At 38.6% G+C, this 21783-nt stretch overlaps 1 protein-coding gene across 1 annotated transcript in view; it reads right to left on the bottom strand.

Annotated features, from left to right (window-relative positions):
- The window catches only part of LOC139754508 (histone deacetylase 3-like), a 58946-nt gene that overhangs the window by 13325 nt on the left and 23838 nt on the right, over positions 1-21783 (bottom strand). Inside the window, 6 exon segments of the mRNA XM_071671795.1 lie at positions 1507-1613; positions 3153-3265; positions 7310-7443; positions 11373-11520; positions 11523-11566; positions 12145-12246. Coding sequence (XP_071527896.1) covers positions 1507-1613; positions 3153-3265; positions 7310-7443; positions 11373-11520; positions 11523-11566; positions 12145-12246 — 648 coding nt within the window.

Raw genomic sequence — 21783 nt, 5'->3', positions numbered from 1 at the left:
GTAAGTAACGAAAGGGTATGAGAGATATGTGGTAATAAAAAGAGTGAGGTTGAGAGAGCAGAAGAGGGTGTATTGAAATGGTTTGGTCACATGGAGAGAATGAGTGAGGAAAGATTGACAAAGAGGATATATGTGTCAGAGGTGGAGAGAATGAGGAAAAGTGGGAGACCAAATTGGAAAGGGAAGGATGGCGTGAAAAAGACTTTGAGCGATCGGGGCCTGAACATACAGGAGGGTGAAAGGTGTGCAAGAAATAGAGTGAATTGGAACAATGTGGTATATCGGGGTCGACGTGCTGTCAATGGATTGAACCAGGGCATGTGAAGTGTTTGGCATAAGCCATGGAAAGTTCTGTGGGGCCTGGATGTGGAAAGGGAGCTGTGGTTTTGGGGCATCATACATGACAGCTAGAGACTGAGTGTAAATGAACGTGGCCTTTGTTGTCTTTTCCTAGCACAACCTTATGCGCGTGTGAGGGGGGGGGCTGCTCTTTCATGTGTGGCGAGGTGGCGAAGGGAATGGATGAAGGCAGCAAGTATGAATTTGTACATGTGTATATATGTATATGTCTGTGTATGTATACAGTGAAATGTATAGGTATGTATATGTGCATGTGTGGGCATTTATGTACATGCATGTGTATGTGGGTTGGTTGGGCCATTCTTTTGTCTGTTTCCTTGCGCTACCTTGCTAACACGGGAGACAGTGACTAAGTATAATAAATGAATAAATATATATATTTTTTTTATCTATTAATTTTTTTAAATCTTGTTGCTGTCTCCCGCGTTACGAAGCCACAGTGACATCACACAAACTGCCTCACACCTACATGTACAACAAAACTTTTGCTCAACTCTCCATCCACTCTTACACATACATTTGCTCCTCTGCAGATGGCTTTCACACCATCCAAGAGATGTCCTTAACACATCCCATAAAGCACTCCACTTGACTCTGTCATATGCATTCTCTAGATCCATAAAAGCTGCATACAACTTCTAACCTTTCACTAAATACTTTAACAAAGTCATCTTTACCACAAAAATCTGATCTACACATCCCCTTCCTTTCCCTTGCTCTTAGCTTATTCTGCATTCAGTCACTTCCATTAATCTATTAATTAACATTTTTGCATACACTTTTCCTGGTATAATAGACTTCCTTATAACTACTAGTCTTTTCTGTTTGTTTGTGTGATTTACTGAGAATCATCAGGTACAAAAACACCTCATAGAATAAAAAGAACTTAAAACTACAAACAGACAGATGTTTATTGAAATACAGATAGATTTATCAGTATAAAGCACAATGGAAATAACAGAAGCAGAGATACTGGAAAAGATGAAGGTAGAAAAAACAGGAAATGTCAATTTCTGATGAATAACGATGTGTGGGACGTTGAGAAGAGGGGTCTAAGAAAAGACTGAGTTAATTCATTTTCTTTTTGCATCTATTATCTAAGCTTACAAAATAAACTTCATGGTGAAAATTCAAAAAAATTCTTACCCATGACCTTTGGTGGAAAGAGAGAAACAGCCTAAGCGGTCACCTGAGAGGGAGTCTGCACCACACTGAAGGACAATAGCTGTTGGACGATAGTACTCAATTACAGCCTGTAAAGGGAGGAAAGAACTTCTAGTTTAGTTATTTTCAAAGAGAATAACTCTGGTAATAAGTGAAAAGACTTTTTATGTCCAGCAGGCATCATTTTAGGAAACAAATAATTTAAAATGAAAATGAGTTAAAACTCCAACAATGAGAATATCATAAGGCCATAAAGAGTTAAGCATAAGCTCTATGCCCTATCCATAGCTGGTCACTCAAGTGCTCCTGACTGTTAACCTATACAATCAAAATATAAATGATGAGATGAGAAAGGGTTAGTTGGGTAGAATCTTAGTCTAGCAACTATGGAACAAATACAAGGGGAAATATATCTTTTTCTGAAACAGACCAGTGCAAGGTGACAAGAGTCATTGGATCCTTTAACAGAATAATAAAGGATTGAGGTTAAGTAAAGAAGTGAAGAAAAGGTCCTTCCAACACTGATCAATGCAGCTGAAACATGGAAATCAGATGAGTCACAGAGGTCAAGAATCCAGGCTGTGGAAATCAGTTATTTGACAGGATTATGAGGTATGACTAGATGGAATGAAGAAAATAATGAGGGGGTGTATGAGAGACTTGGTATGGCAGGGAATGCAAAGGAAATGAATTGTGGAATAGTAGACTGGGTGAAGTGTAATACCTTGAGGTGGTTTGGGCATGTGGAAAAAATGCAAGTCTGGGAGTTTACACAGAGAGTGTCTGATAGTATGATTATGGGGTTGGAGTGAGAGAAAGACCATCCGAGTCATGAAATAGAATGGAAGAGAATAGGAGGGAGAGAAATTGGGAAAAAATGCATGGAATGGTGTATGCAAGGGAGGTATGCAAGGACTGGGATAAGTAGAGGTCAGGGCATGAGAAGTGGCCAAGGAAACCATGGAAAAGTCTGTGGAGCCTGGTTATGGTTAGAGGGTTGTGGTTTCAGGACATTACACACAACAGCTAAAGAACTGATGTGAGCAAATGAGGCCTTTCTTAATCTGTTTCTGGCACTACCTCTCTAATTTGAGAAATAGCAAAAAAGCATTAGTAAAACATATATTTAGCATTAATGAGATGGCTCTGATTATGGCATTCAGTTGCCCATGCTGTCTTAGCTAATAAAAATAAATCATGTAAATTTATTTCTGTACATAATTCCTTCATCCTCACTGAGACCATCAGTAACTGCCACATTAACACATTCTCTGGCTGTCCTGTATGGTGCACCAAACCTAAAACCTTTCATCTACAGCACTATTCCATGGTTTAACTTGACTGCTTCATAGCCCTCATTCAGCCCACTACCAGTATGCCATCCCCTACACATGACATAAATAGAAATGTTTCTATCCGATGCAAACCCAACCTCTCATCCTACTAAATATTCAGACTGATTCCTGAAAGCTGCCTCATTCAATTTTTTTCTTTCTTTTAATACCCAGTAACCTCTCCTGCCCCAATAAGGTAATGTCAGGAACATACACCCATCCATTCTCTAGATGGCATTTATAAGGTACTGAAACAAGCATCATATCATCACCACATTTCTAAAAAGTGCTTACCTCAATGACTGGCTTGAAAACCTGAGTGTAGCTGGTATCATCAATACCTTCCTTTAGGGGTACATTAACAGAATAGTATCTGCCACTCTCATGTCCAATTTCAAACATGTCACCTGTCAAAACAAAGATATCAAAATTTAGCAGAAGCATCAAATAAATCTATGGTAATAAACTTTATATCTACTTTTGGCAAGGCAGTAACTCTAAAAGAAATGAACACTGCGAATCCTTCAGCTGAAGCTAAATAACAATAATGAAATCTTCACCCCTATATTAACTCATATCCCATTTGTCTCTGAAAATACTAAAGTCAATGCATTCCTTCAAAAGAAGAAAAACAGTGACAGTACTGAGAAATGACATCTCACAAAGTGATGCCAGACAATGAATCAATTGTTTTTGAGTATAAGAGTCAACAGCCATCAGAAAGTTAGAAGAGGATAGAGTATCTACTTGCTATTGGCCCATCTAAAGCCTGGCGCATAGATACTGTAAGAATTGTTGATATCCTCAAAGTAAGGCAGTTTGGTGAACTCAGCCAGATAAAAAAAGAAGAAGAAAAGTAAAAAAGGGAACAGAAGACAGTACTGGCTCTAATATTGATAACTCAACACCACAAAGTAGACAATAAACTGACAAGGGAGATCTGCTGGCACTGGTAATCGATGTGATATTGAAAAATGAAATACATCCACATGTATGTAATGAAAACATGATGAATTCAACCTAAAACTTTGGAGAAAGTAAACAAACAAACAAATAGCTCAAATGTCAGCAAGAAGTGATATCCATAAGATGTATCATGGAGATGAGACAGCCCAAACCTTATGATTTTGATTGATCTTTCTTCCTCAAACATTTTAGTGCTATAGACATAAATACTTAATTTCCTGCTACAAGTTAAATTCAGCATGGATCATAGCCTTGCTTGGCTGTCGACAGATAGTGTTCCAAATACACTTATAATAGGTTTGTTTGGCTGTCCACAGATAGTGTTCCAAATTTACTGAGTTACTGGAGCTGCGTGGAGATTTTAGGAACCTACTAGGTACCAGTGGATAGTTGTGTGCCTTTTCTAGGGACCTCCCAAGTCAGTGACACCTACCCTCATCCTTAGCACCTACTGCTACACCCCCACCATCCTCTCTTTGGAATGGCTAATCAGGTAAATAACCAATTTCTTTTGCTAAGCAATATTTGCTTAAATCTAAATACTTAAGAGGAAAATGGTTTTATTAGTTTGTGTGTGCCAAATCATATAAATAAGGTTATGTAAGTTTATGTACTCTGCATATGTAGGAGAGGTCAATCTGGCAGATACTGTGTTTTTCTTTGATTAAAACTTACAATTTAATTCTTACGAAACAATTATTATTCATGGTACTTTTTCATCTTATTATCATGGAGCAATGGTGTAACTGTAAATGCATCCAACTATGTAACTGCAATTGATAACTTCCAAACAGAATGACAGATTTTCTTTAAACTTGGTAAAAATGTTGGGTATGATTAAAGGGCACAATCCAAACACTTTTAAGAAGCAATACTTCCTAGAACACAATACTTTTTCAGTCTACATATTCAAGACTATGTTCAGCATAGGCTAAAGAATCTGGACAGGGCAACATTGAGATAGGGTTTAGGGAAGACTGGATAGGGGCTAAAGGGAATGGTGGGATGTTCAGGGTTGGGGGCAAAGGAAGGGGTAGGGGAGGGCAGGTGGGGATCAGGTAATGATATGGTTTTGCAGGCGATGGGGTAATATAATGAAGGATGAGTTTGTGTGGCTAATATCCAGTCACCAAAGTATCCAAAATGATCACAACTTGAAGGCTAAGGTCACAGCTAGCTGAAGATGATGAGTAAAAAAAAAAAAAAAATTATTTTGCCATCTTTTTTTTTACACTGGGGGTGGCTGAAAAAATTATTAGCATCATGAAAGGGATGACATCTGATTGGAGGACCAAGCTTACTACTAACATTCTAACCTGTTTGATGAGAAAAGTTCTAAATTCCCTTGAAGAATGCAGTATGGACCCAATCTCAACCATTCATCACTGAACTTGGTAGCAATAAGGAAAAGGCATCCCCATTTAGTCCCCTATGTGGAGTATTGAACCCTAAAAGGTCTTTTTCTTTCTTTCATACTTGATCATCATTTCTGAATTTAGTGCAGTAGCACCAAGAACAGAAGAAGAAAGGCCACATACGTTCACATCTATTCTCTAGCTGTCATGTGTAATGCATCGAAACCAGGGCCCCCAATCCACATCCAGGCCACACAAACCTTTCCATGGTTTACCCCAAATGCTTCACATATCCCAGTTCAGTTCACTGACAGCAGGTATACAGTATACACCATCATTCCAATTCACTCTATCCCATGCATATGTCATACAATATGAAAAAGATGAACATAAATACCATGATGAACACTGATAAAGAAGTTATTAGTAAAGTGAGGTTCTTTTCCTACTTTCAAAATTACAAGTTTTCCATTCTGTGGGAATTTCTTATTTTGAATTACCGTCATCCCAATTTTTGGCAAAAGTGACTTTTTTAGCATGCAGCAAAAACTTTTATTATACAAAAAACTACCTTTTCTACTCTAAAGTATTACTCTTTATCATGCTTTTCTATAAATGAAGAATGACTTAATGATCCTATTTTTAAATCAATGAAGAATGATATATTTCTTAAAAAGCAACCCAAATGTCTGAAGGATAACCTCAAGGAGTTTCCTAGCTGCCTGCTGATTAATTCTCACAGAATAAAATCAACTATGAATTGAGTGGATCAAATGCTAAGAGATTTGTTCCGCACACTCTCTTCAGCTGTTTCTAGTACCCTTCCTCCCACACCATATATTCATAATGCCTTCCACAAAGCATCTCTGTTAACCTTAATCTTATCATATGCTTTCTTCAGATCCATAAAAGCAACATACAAATCCCTTTCTTCCCAAAGTTTTTATCTCACAGACTCTTCAGGGGAAACACTTGATCCACACATAATCTACCACTGCTGAGGCCACAGGCAAAAATATAGGAGAGTGTGATTTGTAGCAATCACATAGTCACGCACTCCTATGGTCACCTTAATGATGTTACAATTAGCAGGGCACAGCATGTGACTTCCCATCCTACACATCTGCACCTGCAGTATTAATCCCTCACACCTACACTCAATATCAGCAATAGCAAACAAAAGCTGCCAATGTAGTTCTTGGTAACCTAATGTTTTCCATGAGAAATGCCCTTCTTACAGACTTAACCTCAAGTCAACCAGCATGGAGAAAGGTCAAGTACTATGTATGACAAGGAAAGATTGTATGTTTGTGGACAGAATGCCAGTGGTCCATGTGTGGGTGAGGTAGAAATTTTTAGGTGCTTCCAGTTAGGGAACATAAGCCCCTAGAAATTTCTAATATTGCCTTAAAAGTCTCCTTAACCAATAAAAAAAATCACAGAAAAATCTTGAACATATATTTGCACATAAGTAAGGAAAGACTTATGATTAACTACATATCAGACTGGTGGTATCTTTTATGGATACATTTCACATGTCAAGAACCCAGGAGCTTAACGCTTGATGAACTGATAATGAAGCTTTCATCACTCAAAATGCTTAGAAAGGTGAATTCATGAGGAATACACTGTTGTGGCCTTTGAAAATTCACAAAAATCCATTCAGTTATCAGTTACTCTCCATGAAGGTTTAAATGATGTGCGAGATGTACAAATTTCTATGGTGACTTGGATACTGGTTGAGACTCATCACATAGTACCTATTGTCCTCCACCAAGGAAAAAGAATACGTTGTCATCTCTCTCCCTTAGCATACTATGTTTGGTGTACATAATATCATAGAATAATCAATTACAAACAAACATAAATTGGAAGATATAAGCTATGACTGAAACTAAAATTATGTATTTTTGACAGGTCAGTGACAGTGGCAGTCACCTGGTTCACCTTGGGTGTGGGTCCATGGAGAAACAGGCTGGATTTGCTAAGTCTGCACACTCTGTGAAAAATAATGATTTGAACAATTTTGTTTGAGAGGAAAACAAGAAATGAAAAGCATGTGCTATGACTTGGAGAAGCAGGGCTGTCTCGCAAAAATAAACTCGTCTCTTATTACTCCAGAAGACTAACCTGTACCAGGGAAGAAATAATTTCCATACTTGTGGAAGGAAACAGTCATGACTCTATCAGTAAGGTAGAAAGCTTCTTGAACTCCATCACCATGGTGAATGTCAATGTCAATGTACAATACTCTGGGGTGATATCTGAAAGAAGCAAATAATATTAATGAAAAGTTTTTCATACTTGATTGCCATTAATAGCACACCAACCCCTGTATGCTGCATTGTTCCAATTCACTATATCCTGTGCATGCCTTTCACCCTCCTACATGTTTAGGCTCCGACCTCTTAAAATCTTTTTCACTCCATCCTTCCATCTCATATCTGATCTACCCCTTCTCCTTTTTCTCTCCATTTGTGACACATATATCCTCTTTGTCAACCTCCCTTCACTCATTCTCCCTCATGTGTCCAAACCATTTCAGCTCCCTCAATCAAACTGGTTTCAGAAGTGGTAGAGGATGTGTGGATCAGGTGTTTGCTTTGAAGAATGTATGTGAGAAATACTTAGAAAAGCAAATGGATTTGTATGTAGCATTTATGGATCTGGAGAAGGCATATGATAGAGTTGATAGAGATGCTCTGTGGAAGGTACTAAGAATATATGGTGTGGGAGGCAAGTTGTTAGAAGCAGTGAAAAGTTTTTATCGAGGATGTAAGGCATGTGTACGTGTAGGAAGAGAGGAAAGTGATTGGTTCTCAGTGAATGTAGGTTTGCGGCAGGGGTGTGTGATGTCTCCATGGTTGTTTAATTAGGGAGGTGAATGCAAGAGTTTTGGAAAGAGAGGCAAGTATGCAGTCTGTTGGGGATGAGAGAGCTTGGGAAGTGAGTCAGTTGTTGTTCGCTGATGATACAGCGCTGGTGGCTGATTCATGAGAGAAACTGCATAAGCTGGTGACTGAGTTTGGTAAAGTGTAAGAAAGAAGAAAGTTAAGAGTAAATGTGAATAAGAGCAAGGTTATTAGGTACAGTAGGGTTGAGGGTCAAGTCAACTGGGAGGTAAGTTTGAATGGAGAAAAACTGGAGGAAGTAAAGTGTTTTAGATATCTGGGAGTGGATCTGGCAGCGGATGGAACCATGGAAGTGGAAGTGAATCATAGGGTGGGGGAGGGGGCAAAAATCCTGGGAGCCTTGAAGAATGTTTGGAAGTCAAGAACATTATCTCGGTAAGCAAAAATGGGTATATTTGAAGGAATAGTGGTTCTAACAATGGTTCAATCCATTGACAGCGCGTCGAACCCAGTATACCACATTGTTCCAATTCACTCTATTCCTTGCACGCCTTTCACACTCCTGCATGTTCAAGCCCCAATCACTCAGAATCTTTTTCACTCCATCTTTCCACCTCCAATTTGGCCTCCCACTTCTCGTTCCCTCCACTTCTGACACATATATCCTCTTTGTCAATCTTTCCTCACTCATTCTCTCCATGTGACCAAACCATTTCATAACACCCTCTTCTGCTCTCTCAACCACACTCTTTTTATTAGAACACATCTCAAAACTTTCTCATCTTTATTACTGGTTCTACAGTTCAGCTTCTAAGAGATTGCAGATCCTGTTCATATACTGAAGATTCTTATCTTCATAACAAGTGCTACAATTATACATGGACTGATTTATCCTCGTATGAAATAACATTTTTATGTCTAGGGTGGTTCTAGCTCCAAAAATCTTCTAGACAGACCTCAAAAATTTACTTTCTTTCCCTATGCTGCACAGCTGGTTATCTTCCCTCTGTTTATACCTTTAACAAATATTCCCTCTGGGACCTCCCATCTATGGAGTGGCCATGGCAAAAGAGTCCCCACTTATCCCTATCTGTACCTGCATCCCTTGTATACAACATTCCACACATTATTCCACTTTTCACCCAGCACTCTTCTACTTTATTTCCCTAACTCACAAGTGGTCTTCCTCTCGCACTAACCCCTTTATTGTGCTATCATATACCAGCCTTGTAAACTCCCTGTCCTGCATTCTTTCTACAAGCCCAAACTACCTAAAAGTATTACCTTTCACCCACTATCCTATAAATATTACTATAACTGGGAACTGTTAGCTTGTGTGCCTTGCCACTAGCTAGATCACACAGTGCACAGCATACTAGTGCATCACATAATTTACTGTGTGGTCGCTGGGATCTGATTCTTTTCATTCACTTCCTAGCTTTGAAACTCCATCTTTTTATGTATTTTTTTCAAAACAGACAGAACCTGCCCCCTTCATAACCCTTTCACAGCATATGGGAAAACAGCCCCCTTTCCTCTACGTGGCTAAGGAAATGAAAAAATAAAGAGTGGAAAATAATCTTATTTCACTGAACAGCAAATAAAGTACTTCTCCATGATGGAAAAAAATGCAGAACTCCCTTAAATGCCCATGGATACAGCATCTACGTACTATTACAAGGGGTATAATGTCAGCCAGTCAGTGATGCCAGATGAAAAAATATGCCACTGTTTTTTGTTTCTACTACATTTCATAATTATTTACTGTCTCTCATTTCTATTACAGCAACACAATAATGTTTGTGTCAGCACTTTTCAGTGTTTGTATTAACACATATCAGCTCACACATATATCTATTTTGGATGAAACTAAGGAAATTTTGAATGAAAGATTCCCTTTAAGCTCTACTAGAGCTTACTCCCCTGTTCTGACATAATGACCAATTTTCTTCCCCTAACATCTATGGGATAAGTAAGGATCCTATGTCCTTTAGTTTCTTTCATATACATGAGGTTCAAAACTTCTGGCACTTTTCTGTCACCATGCCAATGATTTTGGGAAGATCTTAACCCCTACAATGCAATGGAAATCAACTGGCACTTCACATAGCATGAAGCCATTAGTGTCAACATGTAATTTTCCTCCACAAGTTAGATCTTGCACATATTGTAGGCTCTGTTGCCTGGCCATATATGGCAACCCAAACATAGGATAAGTCACTGGAGCTGCATGGAAGCATCAGTAACCTACCAATGACTATGGTGGATGTCCATCAGCCTTCTCTTTGGACTTACTGTGTCTGTGGCACCCACCTCTGCCAGTAGCATCCTCTGTTACATTCCTGCTGCTCTTAGTACCCATGTATGTATCCCTAACACCATATTTGGGATTGGACATTCCGGTAAATAATGTATTTTTCCTTAACTAGGAATGCTCATTCAAAATAATGGTTTTGATAGTTTTTTGTGCCCCTAATCAAATAAATAAAAAGTCACAATCTCTTTATGTGTTTTAAGACTAGCCAATCTGGTCAATAATTGTTCTCTCAATTCATATGAAAAAAGTTATGGTTTTCATATTTCAATGCAGCCAAAAAAAAAAATAAAGCTTTTTCACAAGAGGGAGGCCAAAAATTGTACACTGAAAGGCTTAAGGGACCAGATTCATGAAACTAAAATGGAAATGGAAATGCAAAGTGGACAAATAAGGGAGCCATAGCAAAAGAGGTAAAAGGGAGGTTTTCCACTTCAAAAGCTCTGATTCTTCTCCTTGTCACCTTTCTTCTTTCATCCCTCACCTCTTTTTTTGTTTCTTTCACAATGAAAGTATTTCTCCACGAATAGAGCATTTGGTCAAAAAAATTTCAAGGTTACTGTGGAGTTAGCAAATACGAAAAATCATCTAGTTATCTGCAATGCAATGTTAGACAGAAAAATCAACCATTAATGGGAAATATGATGAATCTTTTCCTTCTTCCATAGTGCTTCAATAGGTAACAGAGGCCAAATTCATTCCTAGCATATTAACTAATTCTCAACTTATTTTACAGTCCTCTTCATTTCTTTACCAATCTTTTCTTACTCTACCTAAACACTTAAAACTGTTACACACAGAACATCCTAAAGCTTATGTCACAATTTCATTTACATTTTATTCATCTGCAAAGACCTTACTCAACCTTATATGCTCCATTTCTTAAAATTTCCTATTACCCCAGTCTTTGAACTTTTCATCTCATTTTCAGTTTAAATGTTACATACACTGTCAAGGTTTTACTAGCACAGCATTCCAAATTTCCTTATTATATTAGAAAACTTCAGCATCTATATGTACAACTCACTTTAACATTTCCAAGATTGCTATTACAATGTCGTTAACATAACAGAAGCCTGAGGCTTCAAATTTCTTGGCATGGTGAAGTCCTCCAGACCAATTGATAGCAACATCACAGCAATTATGGTTTAATTTTACTGCACCTTCCAAGGATGCCCAGTGTACATGGAGCAGAATTCATACAGGCCATCAAAGACAGGGCTGTTAAAAGAAAGTTATGTTATTCCAATCTTTCATGACAGACACAATTACAAGATAACATAAAAATCAGTCATACAGTACAAAGTATTCCTGAGTAGCAATATGTATGGCAAAACATTATGAAAGAGCAACACTGGTTTACATGCTTCTGCATTCACTTTGAACCCCTACTTAAAAGCCTATTCTGCATTCTTAGCATCTAAGTATTCATATTCTTTCAGACTTTGTCTTTCCTTCCTTATGAAAGTATTTTAAGCAGCTCATTGAAAAGTATACTAAAACACTTATCAAAGTAAGTACTCAGAAAAATGTCTTTAACACTAACAATACCTTTGACAATTCAGCCTTCAGAGATAACTAGGGTATAAACTGTTGAAGATGATTCTGCATGAATGTTCCCGCTTTACACATGTGAAGTGAAAGTGGCTAAATTATAGAGAGAGAACCACAAGCATAAACACTACTTATCATAATGCTAGTCAAAATAATGGTTGCTTCACTGCTTGCATCAAATCAATCAATATTACTTTAAAAAAAATCTGAAACTATTAATCAATCAAAAGAATACTTAAACATACCAATCATCAGCCATGTTAAACTGTCCTAAATTTTTTGTGAAGTTCTGAACATTTTGAGGAGAAACCCGCATAAGAAAGTCAATGTATTCCTCAGAATGGAATCTGAAAAGAAAACAGATATGCATCAACGATATGGTTACCAAAAGGCAATTTCAATTCAATTAAGGATCACTGAAATGTACAATATGCTCACAGTGATATGAGACCTTATCTACAACTTTTTTCTTTTACGATGGATGCTTCAGTCACAGACAAAAGTCCACATTGAAGCCAGGCCATATATGTATCACAGAGAGGATTACGAAAGGGAAAAGACGAGACAAGGAAAAGCATTTACAAATTTCGGCAGAAATCAAAAACTTGTCTTTCAAAATGTGCAGGGTCATCATTATTGGGAAAAATATGAGAGGGTAGAGTTCCAAGGCTTCAAGGAGTTGGGAATGGAATGAAACAAGTATCAAAACGGCCCAACCCTGAGTTGCCAACAGCTACACAATAATCATGTGAAGCAGCAAAATGTCAACCTCACATTCCAATTCAGCATGAAAAATCTACTTATACTGAGGTTTTATTCAAATCTATTTCCCTAAGAAATATATGAAAAATTGCTATTTCTAGCCTTAAAGACTTTTTGTTTCAAAACTGAAATATAAGAAAGTAAATGCTTCTATACTTGAAATAATCATATAAAAATATCTTGCAATGCTTCCTCTAGCTGACAGATGCTAAGAAATATGAAGAGAATGATAAAAAATGCTTCTAAATTGTAATCATTTCATGAATTAATTATTGATCATAAAGACCGTCAAACAATATTTCAACCCTAGATTCCTATTCAGCATGTAAAACATTCCTTATAATGAAGTTTTGAAGCAAATCTATTACCCTGAGAAAAATACCAAAAAACATTTTGTTTCAAAATTGAAATATAAGATGTTCAAATGCTTCTATACCCGAGATCATCTTTAAAAACATCTCATAATGCTTTCCCTTGCCAATAGATACTCAATAAATAAGAAGCGAATGATCAGAGAATGTTTTGAAACTGTAACCATTCATCAACTTAATTACGGTCATAAAGACCACTAAACAATTTTTCAAGCCTAGATATGTACTCAGCATGAAGAGTATCTCTTATACTAAGGTTCTGAAACAAATCTATTTCCCCGAGAAAAATACCAAAAATTGCAGGTAATAGTCAGGGTACTTTCAATGTTTTTGAAACAACAGGTAAATGTGAAGCTTACTGGAAAAACAGATGTTTCAAACGAAATGCATCATCAACTTGAGCTAATATAAATTCTTTTTTACTTTTTGTTTTTCCCTGCATTTGTTTTTACCTAGAATTCTTTACAAACTTTTACAAGTTACAAATTAGTGCTTCACAAACTATGCTTCATATAGTCATTGGAACTGCCAAAAAATCTTTAATCCAAAAAATCTTTAATGTCATGTTCACCTATGTAGGGTGATGGTAATACACAATAATCTAGGAATCAAACATTCTTATGCCTCTGAATAAAGGCATTCAAAGGATGTAATATCTTATCTTACCAACAAGAATACCCTCATCTTTTACCCTCAAAATTAGTGATACATAGTTTGAAATCATGTGTGGAAAAATACCATAATCATTGTATACCTATACAACTAAGAAGCATCTATGCCAACTGGCCCTCCTCCATCCACTCAACACTCTCCCACACCAACATAAAGGAAAGTATAATTAACAACTTCTACAAGGAATTTTTTCTCTTTTCACAGTGGGGAGGGTAATATCTGAGGAATCACACATCAAAAGGGTTTACCATTACGGCTCAGACCTTGGAACTTTTGTGCACTACATGTCCTCTTTTGAACCATCACCAAAACAATAAGCAGGAGTGCACAAAAATTTGCTACTCCTGGCGAGAAACCAAATCAAGGATAAGATTATTGTACCGTGCATGAGATCTAGCTGTCAAGGTGGAAAGGTGTTGTAGGAAAAGCATAATTTTTTGAAGAATCTTACAATGCTAACACTTAGTAAATGCCTCATGAATCTTATAAATAAGTGTTATGTGCTTATCACGAATATCCTATCAGGTAGGTCTTAATTACAAATATGCATGATATAGTGAGGATGGAAGTTACAGAATTTCTATGGATTATGTGATGTGGAACAACAGACTACAGAAATATATGTTAGACCTATGAATAAAAAGAAGCCTACATAAGGGACTCTTAAATAACAAATTATTAAACAGCAATATGAGGCTATCTTCAACAATACACATGAGAAACAGAGAGGATTGTAAAAACTTAAAAGATCTAAGAAAACATAGACGTTAAACAGCAAAGACAGGATATATCAGGATAGGGTTGGTTTATTAGAAGTAGAAAACTTAAAGACATGCAGGAAATATTTAAGGAGAAATTACACTCATGCCTTACTAGTATAGCAGCAGCTAGGTCGGTGACCTGATGGTTCATGCTGTACTCTACTGAATTCCTCTTTTTTTAATGTTTCTGCTGGTGGCACACTAGTTCGTAGGTGTTTTGGGGCCCATGTCCAATATGCAAAGAATTATTTTAAAAATTAATGTTTCAGGAAACTCAACAGGAAAAGAAGCGTAAAAATAAAATACAACTAAGAGACACTGGAATAACTACTCCTCCAAACTAATCATCTGATCCCATCAGCAGTCTAACTTTTGACCCACTGATCCATCCTATGATCAATACAGGGTAACCTGTCTATAAATGAAAATCATCCACTAGGTGTAAATCGAGTCCACAGATTCGGTGTAGTTTTGGTATAGACACATGCTCACCTACAGAGAGATGGATTCTAGAGACACACTGATGGACAGCAACAATGATAATTCCTTTAAACATCTTTGGCAAGGGTGTGAGTAAAACCAATGTACATGTAAAAGAAAATGAAGGATGAAGGGGGAGGGAGATGATAAGAAATAGATAAAAGCAGGCAGAAATGGATTGATCAGCAAACAAACAGGTGGACAATAGGAGGGGATGAGCAAACATGGATGGAGAGACGGACAGGCAGATAAAAGAAAAGGATGGATGGATGATATTTTCTCTACGTTACTTTCACATCTTGAAAATCATATTTAGGTAAAATCCATCACAAAAGACAGGATATGTAAGAGAGGAGAAAGTCAATCACTATAGTAACAATTATCTTGACTTCTGGTCTTGAAACCCAAAAGTCTTTGGGTATGAATTCTTATTAAATGGAAAATTCACCAGAAAACCTGCAGCTGAGTCTACAACAAAAAAAGACATACAAAAAGTAAGGTTCCATCAAACTCAAGCAAACACATCAGCCAAGTGAAATTTCCTTGCATTGAAATACCCATACCAAGCATAAATGATGTCAACCTTCAGCCACAAACCTTACCTGCAACAACAACAACAAAAGAACATGTCAAGGAACAGTCCAACTACCTAGGTTACAATACTGAAGGCCTCAACACCATCTCTCATCATACCCCTTCTAAACACTCAACACAGAGCCACACCAGGAATGTAGCTGCCACCAGTCAGGAAATTATTTTAACTCAAGTTCATCTCCTCATTAGATGAAAACCATATTTTTCTCCCTATGCACCCAGTGATCTCCCATATTTCCATCTTAATAATAAGAAACTCATGATGGCTTTAACAAATAATAACTATACAACTAAATCTGATGATACAGCGCTGGTGGCTGATTCATGTGAGAAACTGCAGAAGCTGGTGACTGAGTTTGGTAAAGTGTGTGAAAGAAGAAAGTTAAGAGTAAATGTGAATAAGAGCAAGGTTATTAGGTACAGTAGGGTTGAGGGTCAAGTCAATTGGGAGGTGAGTTTGAATGGAGAAAAACTGGAGGAAGTGAAGTGTTTTAGATATCTGGGAGTGGATCTGGCAGTGGATGGAACCATGGAAGCGGAAGTGGATCATAGGGTGGGGGAGGGGGCGAAAATTCTGGGAGCCTTGAAGAATGTGTGGAAGTCGAGAACATTATCTCGGAAAGCAAAAATGGGTATGTTTGAAGGAATAGTGGTTCCAACAATGTTGTATGGTTGCGAGGCGTGGGCTATGGATAGAGTTGTGCGCAGGAGGATGGATGTGCTGGAAATGAGATGTTTGAGGACAATGTGTGGTGTGAGGTGGTTTGATCGAGTAAGTAACGGAAGGGTAAGAGAGATGTGTGGAAATAAAAAGAGCGTGGTTAAGAGAGCAGAAGAGGGTGTTTTGAAATGGTTTGGGCACATGGAGAGAATGAGTGAGGAAAGATTGACCAAGAGGATATATGTGTCGGAGGTGGAGGGAACGAGGAGAAGAGGGAGACCAAATTGGAGGTGGAAAGATGGAGTGAAAAAGATTTTGTGTGATCGGGGCCTTAACATGCAGGAGGGTGAAAGGAGGGCAAGGAATAGAGTGAATTGGAGCGATGTGGTATACCGGGGTTGACGTGCTGTCAGTGGATTGAATCGGGGCATGTGAAGCGTCTGGGGTAAACCATGGAAAGCTGTGTAGGTATATTTGCGTGTGTGGACGTATGTATATACATGTGTATGAAGGTGGGTTGGGCCATTTCTTTCGTCTGTTTCCTTGCGCTACCTCGCAAACGCGGGAGACAGCGGGAAAAAAAAAAAAAAAAAAAAAAAAAAACTAAATCTCATTACGAAAGAATGATTTTAACATAGTCGTTCATAACACTTCCAAGAACGATGAAGACCAATCTACAAGTTGTTACCTTTAACAAAAGAGGTCTGCATCAGGAGTGCGAGTGTACTTGACAAGTCTGGGACTCTCTGCCTGTGACAATAATGAATTTTGTGGCCTTAGTTGTCTTTTCCTAGTGCTACCTCGCGCACATGCGGGGGGAGGGGGTTGTTATTTCATGTGTGGCGGGGTGGCAATAGGAATGAATAAAGGCAGACAGTATGGATTACGTACATGTGTATATATGTATATGTCTGTGTGTATATATATATTTTTTTTTTTTGTCGCTGTCTCCCGCGTTTGCGAGGTAGCGCAAGGAAACAGACGAAAGAAATGGCCCAACCCACCCCCATACACATGTATATACATACGTCCACACACGCAAATATACATACCTACACAGCTTTCCATGGTTTACCCCAGACGCTTCACATGCCCCGATTCAATCCACTGACAGCACGTCAACCCCGGTATACCACATCGCTCCAATTCACTCTATTCCTTGCCCTCCTTTCACCCTCCTGCATGTTCAGGCCCCGATCACACAAAATCTTTTTCACTCCATCTTTCCACCTCCGATTTGGTCTCCCTCTTCTCCTCGTTCCCTCCACCTCCGACACATATATCCTCTTGGTCAATCTTTCCTCACTCATTCTCTCCATGTGCCCAAACCATTTCAAAACACCCTCTTCTGCTCTCTCAACCACGCTCTTTTTATTTCCACACATCTCTCTTACCCTTACGTTACTTACTCGATCAAACCACCTCACACCACACATTGTCCTCAAACATCTCATTTCAAGCACATCCATCCTCCTGTGCACAACTCCATCCATAGCCCACGCCTCACAACCATACAACATTGTTGGAACCACTATTCCTTCAAACATACCCATTTTTGCTTTCCGAGATAATGTTCTCGACTTCCACACATTCTTCAAGGCTCCCAGAATTTTCGCCCCCTCCCCCACCCTATGATCCACTTCCGCTTCCATGGTTCCATCCGCTGCCAGATTCACTCCCAGATATCTAAAACACTTCACTTCCTCCAGTTTTTCTCCATTCAAACTCACCTCCCAATTGACTTGACCCTCAACCCTACTGTACCTAATAACCTTGCTCTTATTCACATTTACTCTTAACTTTCTTCTTTCACACACTTTACCAAACTCAGTCACCAGCTTCTGCAGTTTCTCACATGAATCAGCCACCAGCGCTGTATCATCAGCGAACAACAACTGACTCACTTCCCAAGCTCTCTCATCCCCAACAGACTTCATACTTGCCCCTCTTTCCAAAACTCTTGCATTCACCTCCCTAACAACCCCATCCATAAACAAATTAAACAACCATGGAGACATCACACACCCCTGCCACAATCCTACATTCACTGAGAACCAATCACTTTCCTCTCTTCCTACACGTACACATGCCTTACATCCTCGATAAAAACTTTTCACTGCTTCTAACAACTTTCCTCCCACACCATATATTCTTAATACCTTCCACAGAGCATCTCTATCAACTCTATCATATGCCTTCTCCAGATCCATAAATGCTACATACAAATCCATTTGCTTTTCTAAGTATTTCTCACATACATTCTTCAAAGCAAACACCTGATCCACACATCCTCTACCACTTCTGAAACCACACTGCTCTTCCCCAATCTGATGCTCTGTACATGCCTTCACCCTCTCAATCAATACCCTCCCATATAATTTACCATGAATACTCAACAAACTTATACCTCTGTAATTTGAGCACTCACTCTTATCCCCTTTGCCTTTGTACAAAGGCACTATGCACGCATTCCGCCAATCCTCAGGCACCTCACAGTGAGTCATACATACATTAAATAACCTTACCAACCAGTCAACAATACAGTCACCCCCTTTTTTAATAGATTCCACTGCAATACCATCCAAACTTGCTGCCTTGCCGGCTTTCATCTTCCGCAAAGCTTTTACTACCTCTTCTCTGTTTACCAAATCATTTTCCCTAATCCTCTCACTTTGCACACCACCTCGACCAAAACACCCTATATCTGCCACTCTATCATCAAACACATTCAACAAACCTTCAAAATACTCACTCCATCTCCTTCTCACATCACCACTTCTTGTTATCACCTCCCCATTTGCGCCCTTCACTGAAGTTCCCATTTGCTCCCTTGTCTTACGCACTTTATTTACCTCCTTCCAGAACATCTTTTTATTCTCCCTAAAATTTAATGATACTCTCTCACCCCAACTCTCATTTGCCCTTTTTTTCACCTCTTGCACCTTTCTCTTGACCTCCTGTCTCTTTCTTTTATACGTCTCCCACTCAACTGCATTTTTTCCCTGCAAAAACCGTCCAAATGCCTCTCTCTTCTCTTTCGCTAATACTCTTACTTCTTCATCCCACCACTCACTACCTTTTCTAATCAACCCACCTCCCACTCTTCTCATGCCACAAGCATCTTTTGCGCAATCCATCACTGATTCCCTAAATACATACCATTCCTCCCCCACTCCCCTTACTTCCATTGTTCTCACCTTTTTCCATTCTGTACTCAGTCTCTCCTGGTACTTCCTCACACAAGTCTCCTTCCCAAGCTCACTTACTCTCACCACCCTCTTCACCCCAACATTCACTCTTTTTTTCTGAAAACCCATACAAATCTTCACCTTAGCCTCCACAAGATAATGATCAGACATCCCTCCAGTTGCACCTCTCAGCACATTAACATCCAAAAGTCTCTCTTTCGCGCGCCTGTCAATTAACACATAATCCAATAACGCTCTCTGGCCATCTCTCCTACTTACATAAGTATACTTATGTATATCTCGCTTTTTAAACCAGGTATTCCATCAGTCCTTTTTCAGCACATAAATCTACAAGCTCTTCACCATTTCCATTTACAACACTGAACACCCCATGTATACCAATTATTCCCTCAACTGCCACATTACTCACCTTTGCATTCAAATCACCCATCACTATAACCCGGTATATATATATATATATATATATATATATATATATATATATATATATATGTATACGCTGAGATGTATAGGTATGTGGAATTTATTAAAAAAGGGGGTGACTGTATTGTTGACTGGTTGGTAAGGTTATTTAATGTATGTATGACTCATGGTGAGGTGCCTGAGGATTGGCGGAATGCGTGCATAGTGCCATTGTACAAAGGCAAAGGGGATAAGAGTGAGTGCTCAAATTACAGAGGTATAAGTTTGTTGAGTATTCATGGTAAATTATATGGGAGGGTATTGATTGAGAGGGTGAAGGCATGTACAGAGCATCAGATTGGGGAAGAGCAGTGCGGTTTCAGAAGTGGTAGAGGATGTGTGGATCAGGTGTTTGCTTTGAAGAATGTATGTGAGAAATACTTAGAAAAGCAAATGGATTTGTATGTAGCATTTATGGATCTGGAGAAGGCATATGATAGAGTTGATAGAGATGCTCTGTGGAAGGTATTAAGAATATATGGTGTGGGAGGCAAGTTGTTAGAAGCAGTGAAAAGTTTTTATCGAGGATGTAAGGCATGTGTACGTGTAGGAAGAGAGGAAAGTGGTTGGTTCTCAGTGAATGTAGGATTGTGGCAGGGGTGTGTGATGTCTCCATGGTTGTTTAATTTGTTTATGGATGGGGTTGTTAGGGAGGTAAATGCAAGAGTCCTGGAAAGAGGCGTTGTTCCTGTTCTTGTTACAAATCATTGGACAACCCTTCATTTGCATCGCATACTGACCAACACCCTTATCATTAGACTGCACTATGTGAACAGTTTCAAAGTGTGTAAAAAACTTACTCAAGTCATTTACAATAAAGCAACTGTTATAGCTACATTGCGCCTCATGAAGTTCCAATTGCCGTTGTTTACGGATATTTACCTGCAGAAGAATTGTTTTAATCTCGCGAAAATTAGGTATCTTCACCCAACTCTCATTTGCGTATTTTTCATGTTGGCACTGGCGAATACTTTTAGCTTTATAAGTCTCCATCAATGCATTTTTTCCCTGAAAACGTCCAAAAACTTGGTATTTTGAGTAATACCTGTTCCAAAAATCTAGGTTCAGCGCTGTCTATAAGCATCCCAACTTTCATGGACAGTCTTGACAATCGAATGTTCTAAATACATTGCGTTCTCCTTCCCTTACTATGTTTCACCTTTTACGTACTAGAATGTGATACAAAAGACTGTAACAAGCCATTCCAAGGTATTTACTGTTTCACCCAAATTCATTATTTTTTGAAAACCAAGCAAATTTCGTGTGGAGGGACAGAGAAGATCAGGAGCACCATCATTGGGACTCGGAATTAAAAATAAAAGTCTTTTTCGCATCGCCTGTACATAGCAGATGACAAAGGCCTGGCAATTCTATTACGATGTGATATCAGGTTTGCACGCTTCAAACAGGGATTGCATCAGTCCTTTTTGATAATCTAAGTACTTCAGATTTCCTTTAGATGAACTCATTTGTACCATTATTCGCAACGCAAATTACTTTGTACTTGTGAGTGAATCCGGTCCATTTCCTGTTTTATTACTACCTCCATAACGTTCGTGAGAGCGCATAGTATGTAAATATAAATGTGGAAAAAGATATGATTAGTACATGGTATGTGGTGGTTGGCCTATTTTTGTGTTGCTTGCGATTGTACCTCGCTAATGCGGGGGAGGGCCAATATTAAAGTAAATTAATTAATAAGGAACGTAATTTGAGAACGAATTGAGAAATGTAAGTATTGGAAAAAGGAAGAGTACTGATGAACTAATTGAGATTAGTATGGTACAGAGGATCACAGACATATTATCATAGACTACAGATACCGATTTTGGCCTCATGGTTAGGCGGCCACATTAGGAGGGAAATTAAGTATGGGAACTCAATACGCGCTACTAGGGCGTTCACGAGGCAC

The sequence above is a fragment of the Panulirus ornatus genome, chromosome 17, assembly GCF_036320965.1.
Source record: "Panulirus ornatus isolate Po-2019 chromosome 17, ASM3632096v1, whole genome shotgun sequence".
Classification (NCBI taxonomy): Eukaryota; Metazoa; Arthropoda; class Malacostraca; order Decapoda; family Palinuridae; genus Panulirus; species Panulirus ornatus.
Note: the sequence above shows the minus strand (reverse complement) of the source record. Positions and strands in the feature narration are given on the sequence as shown.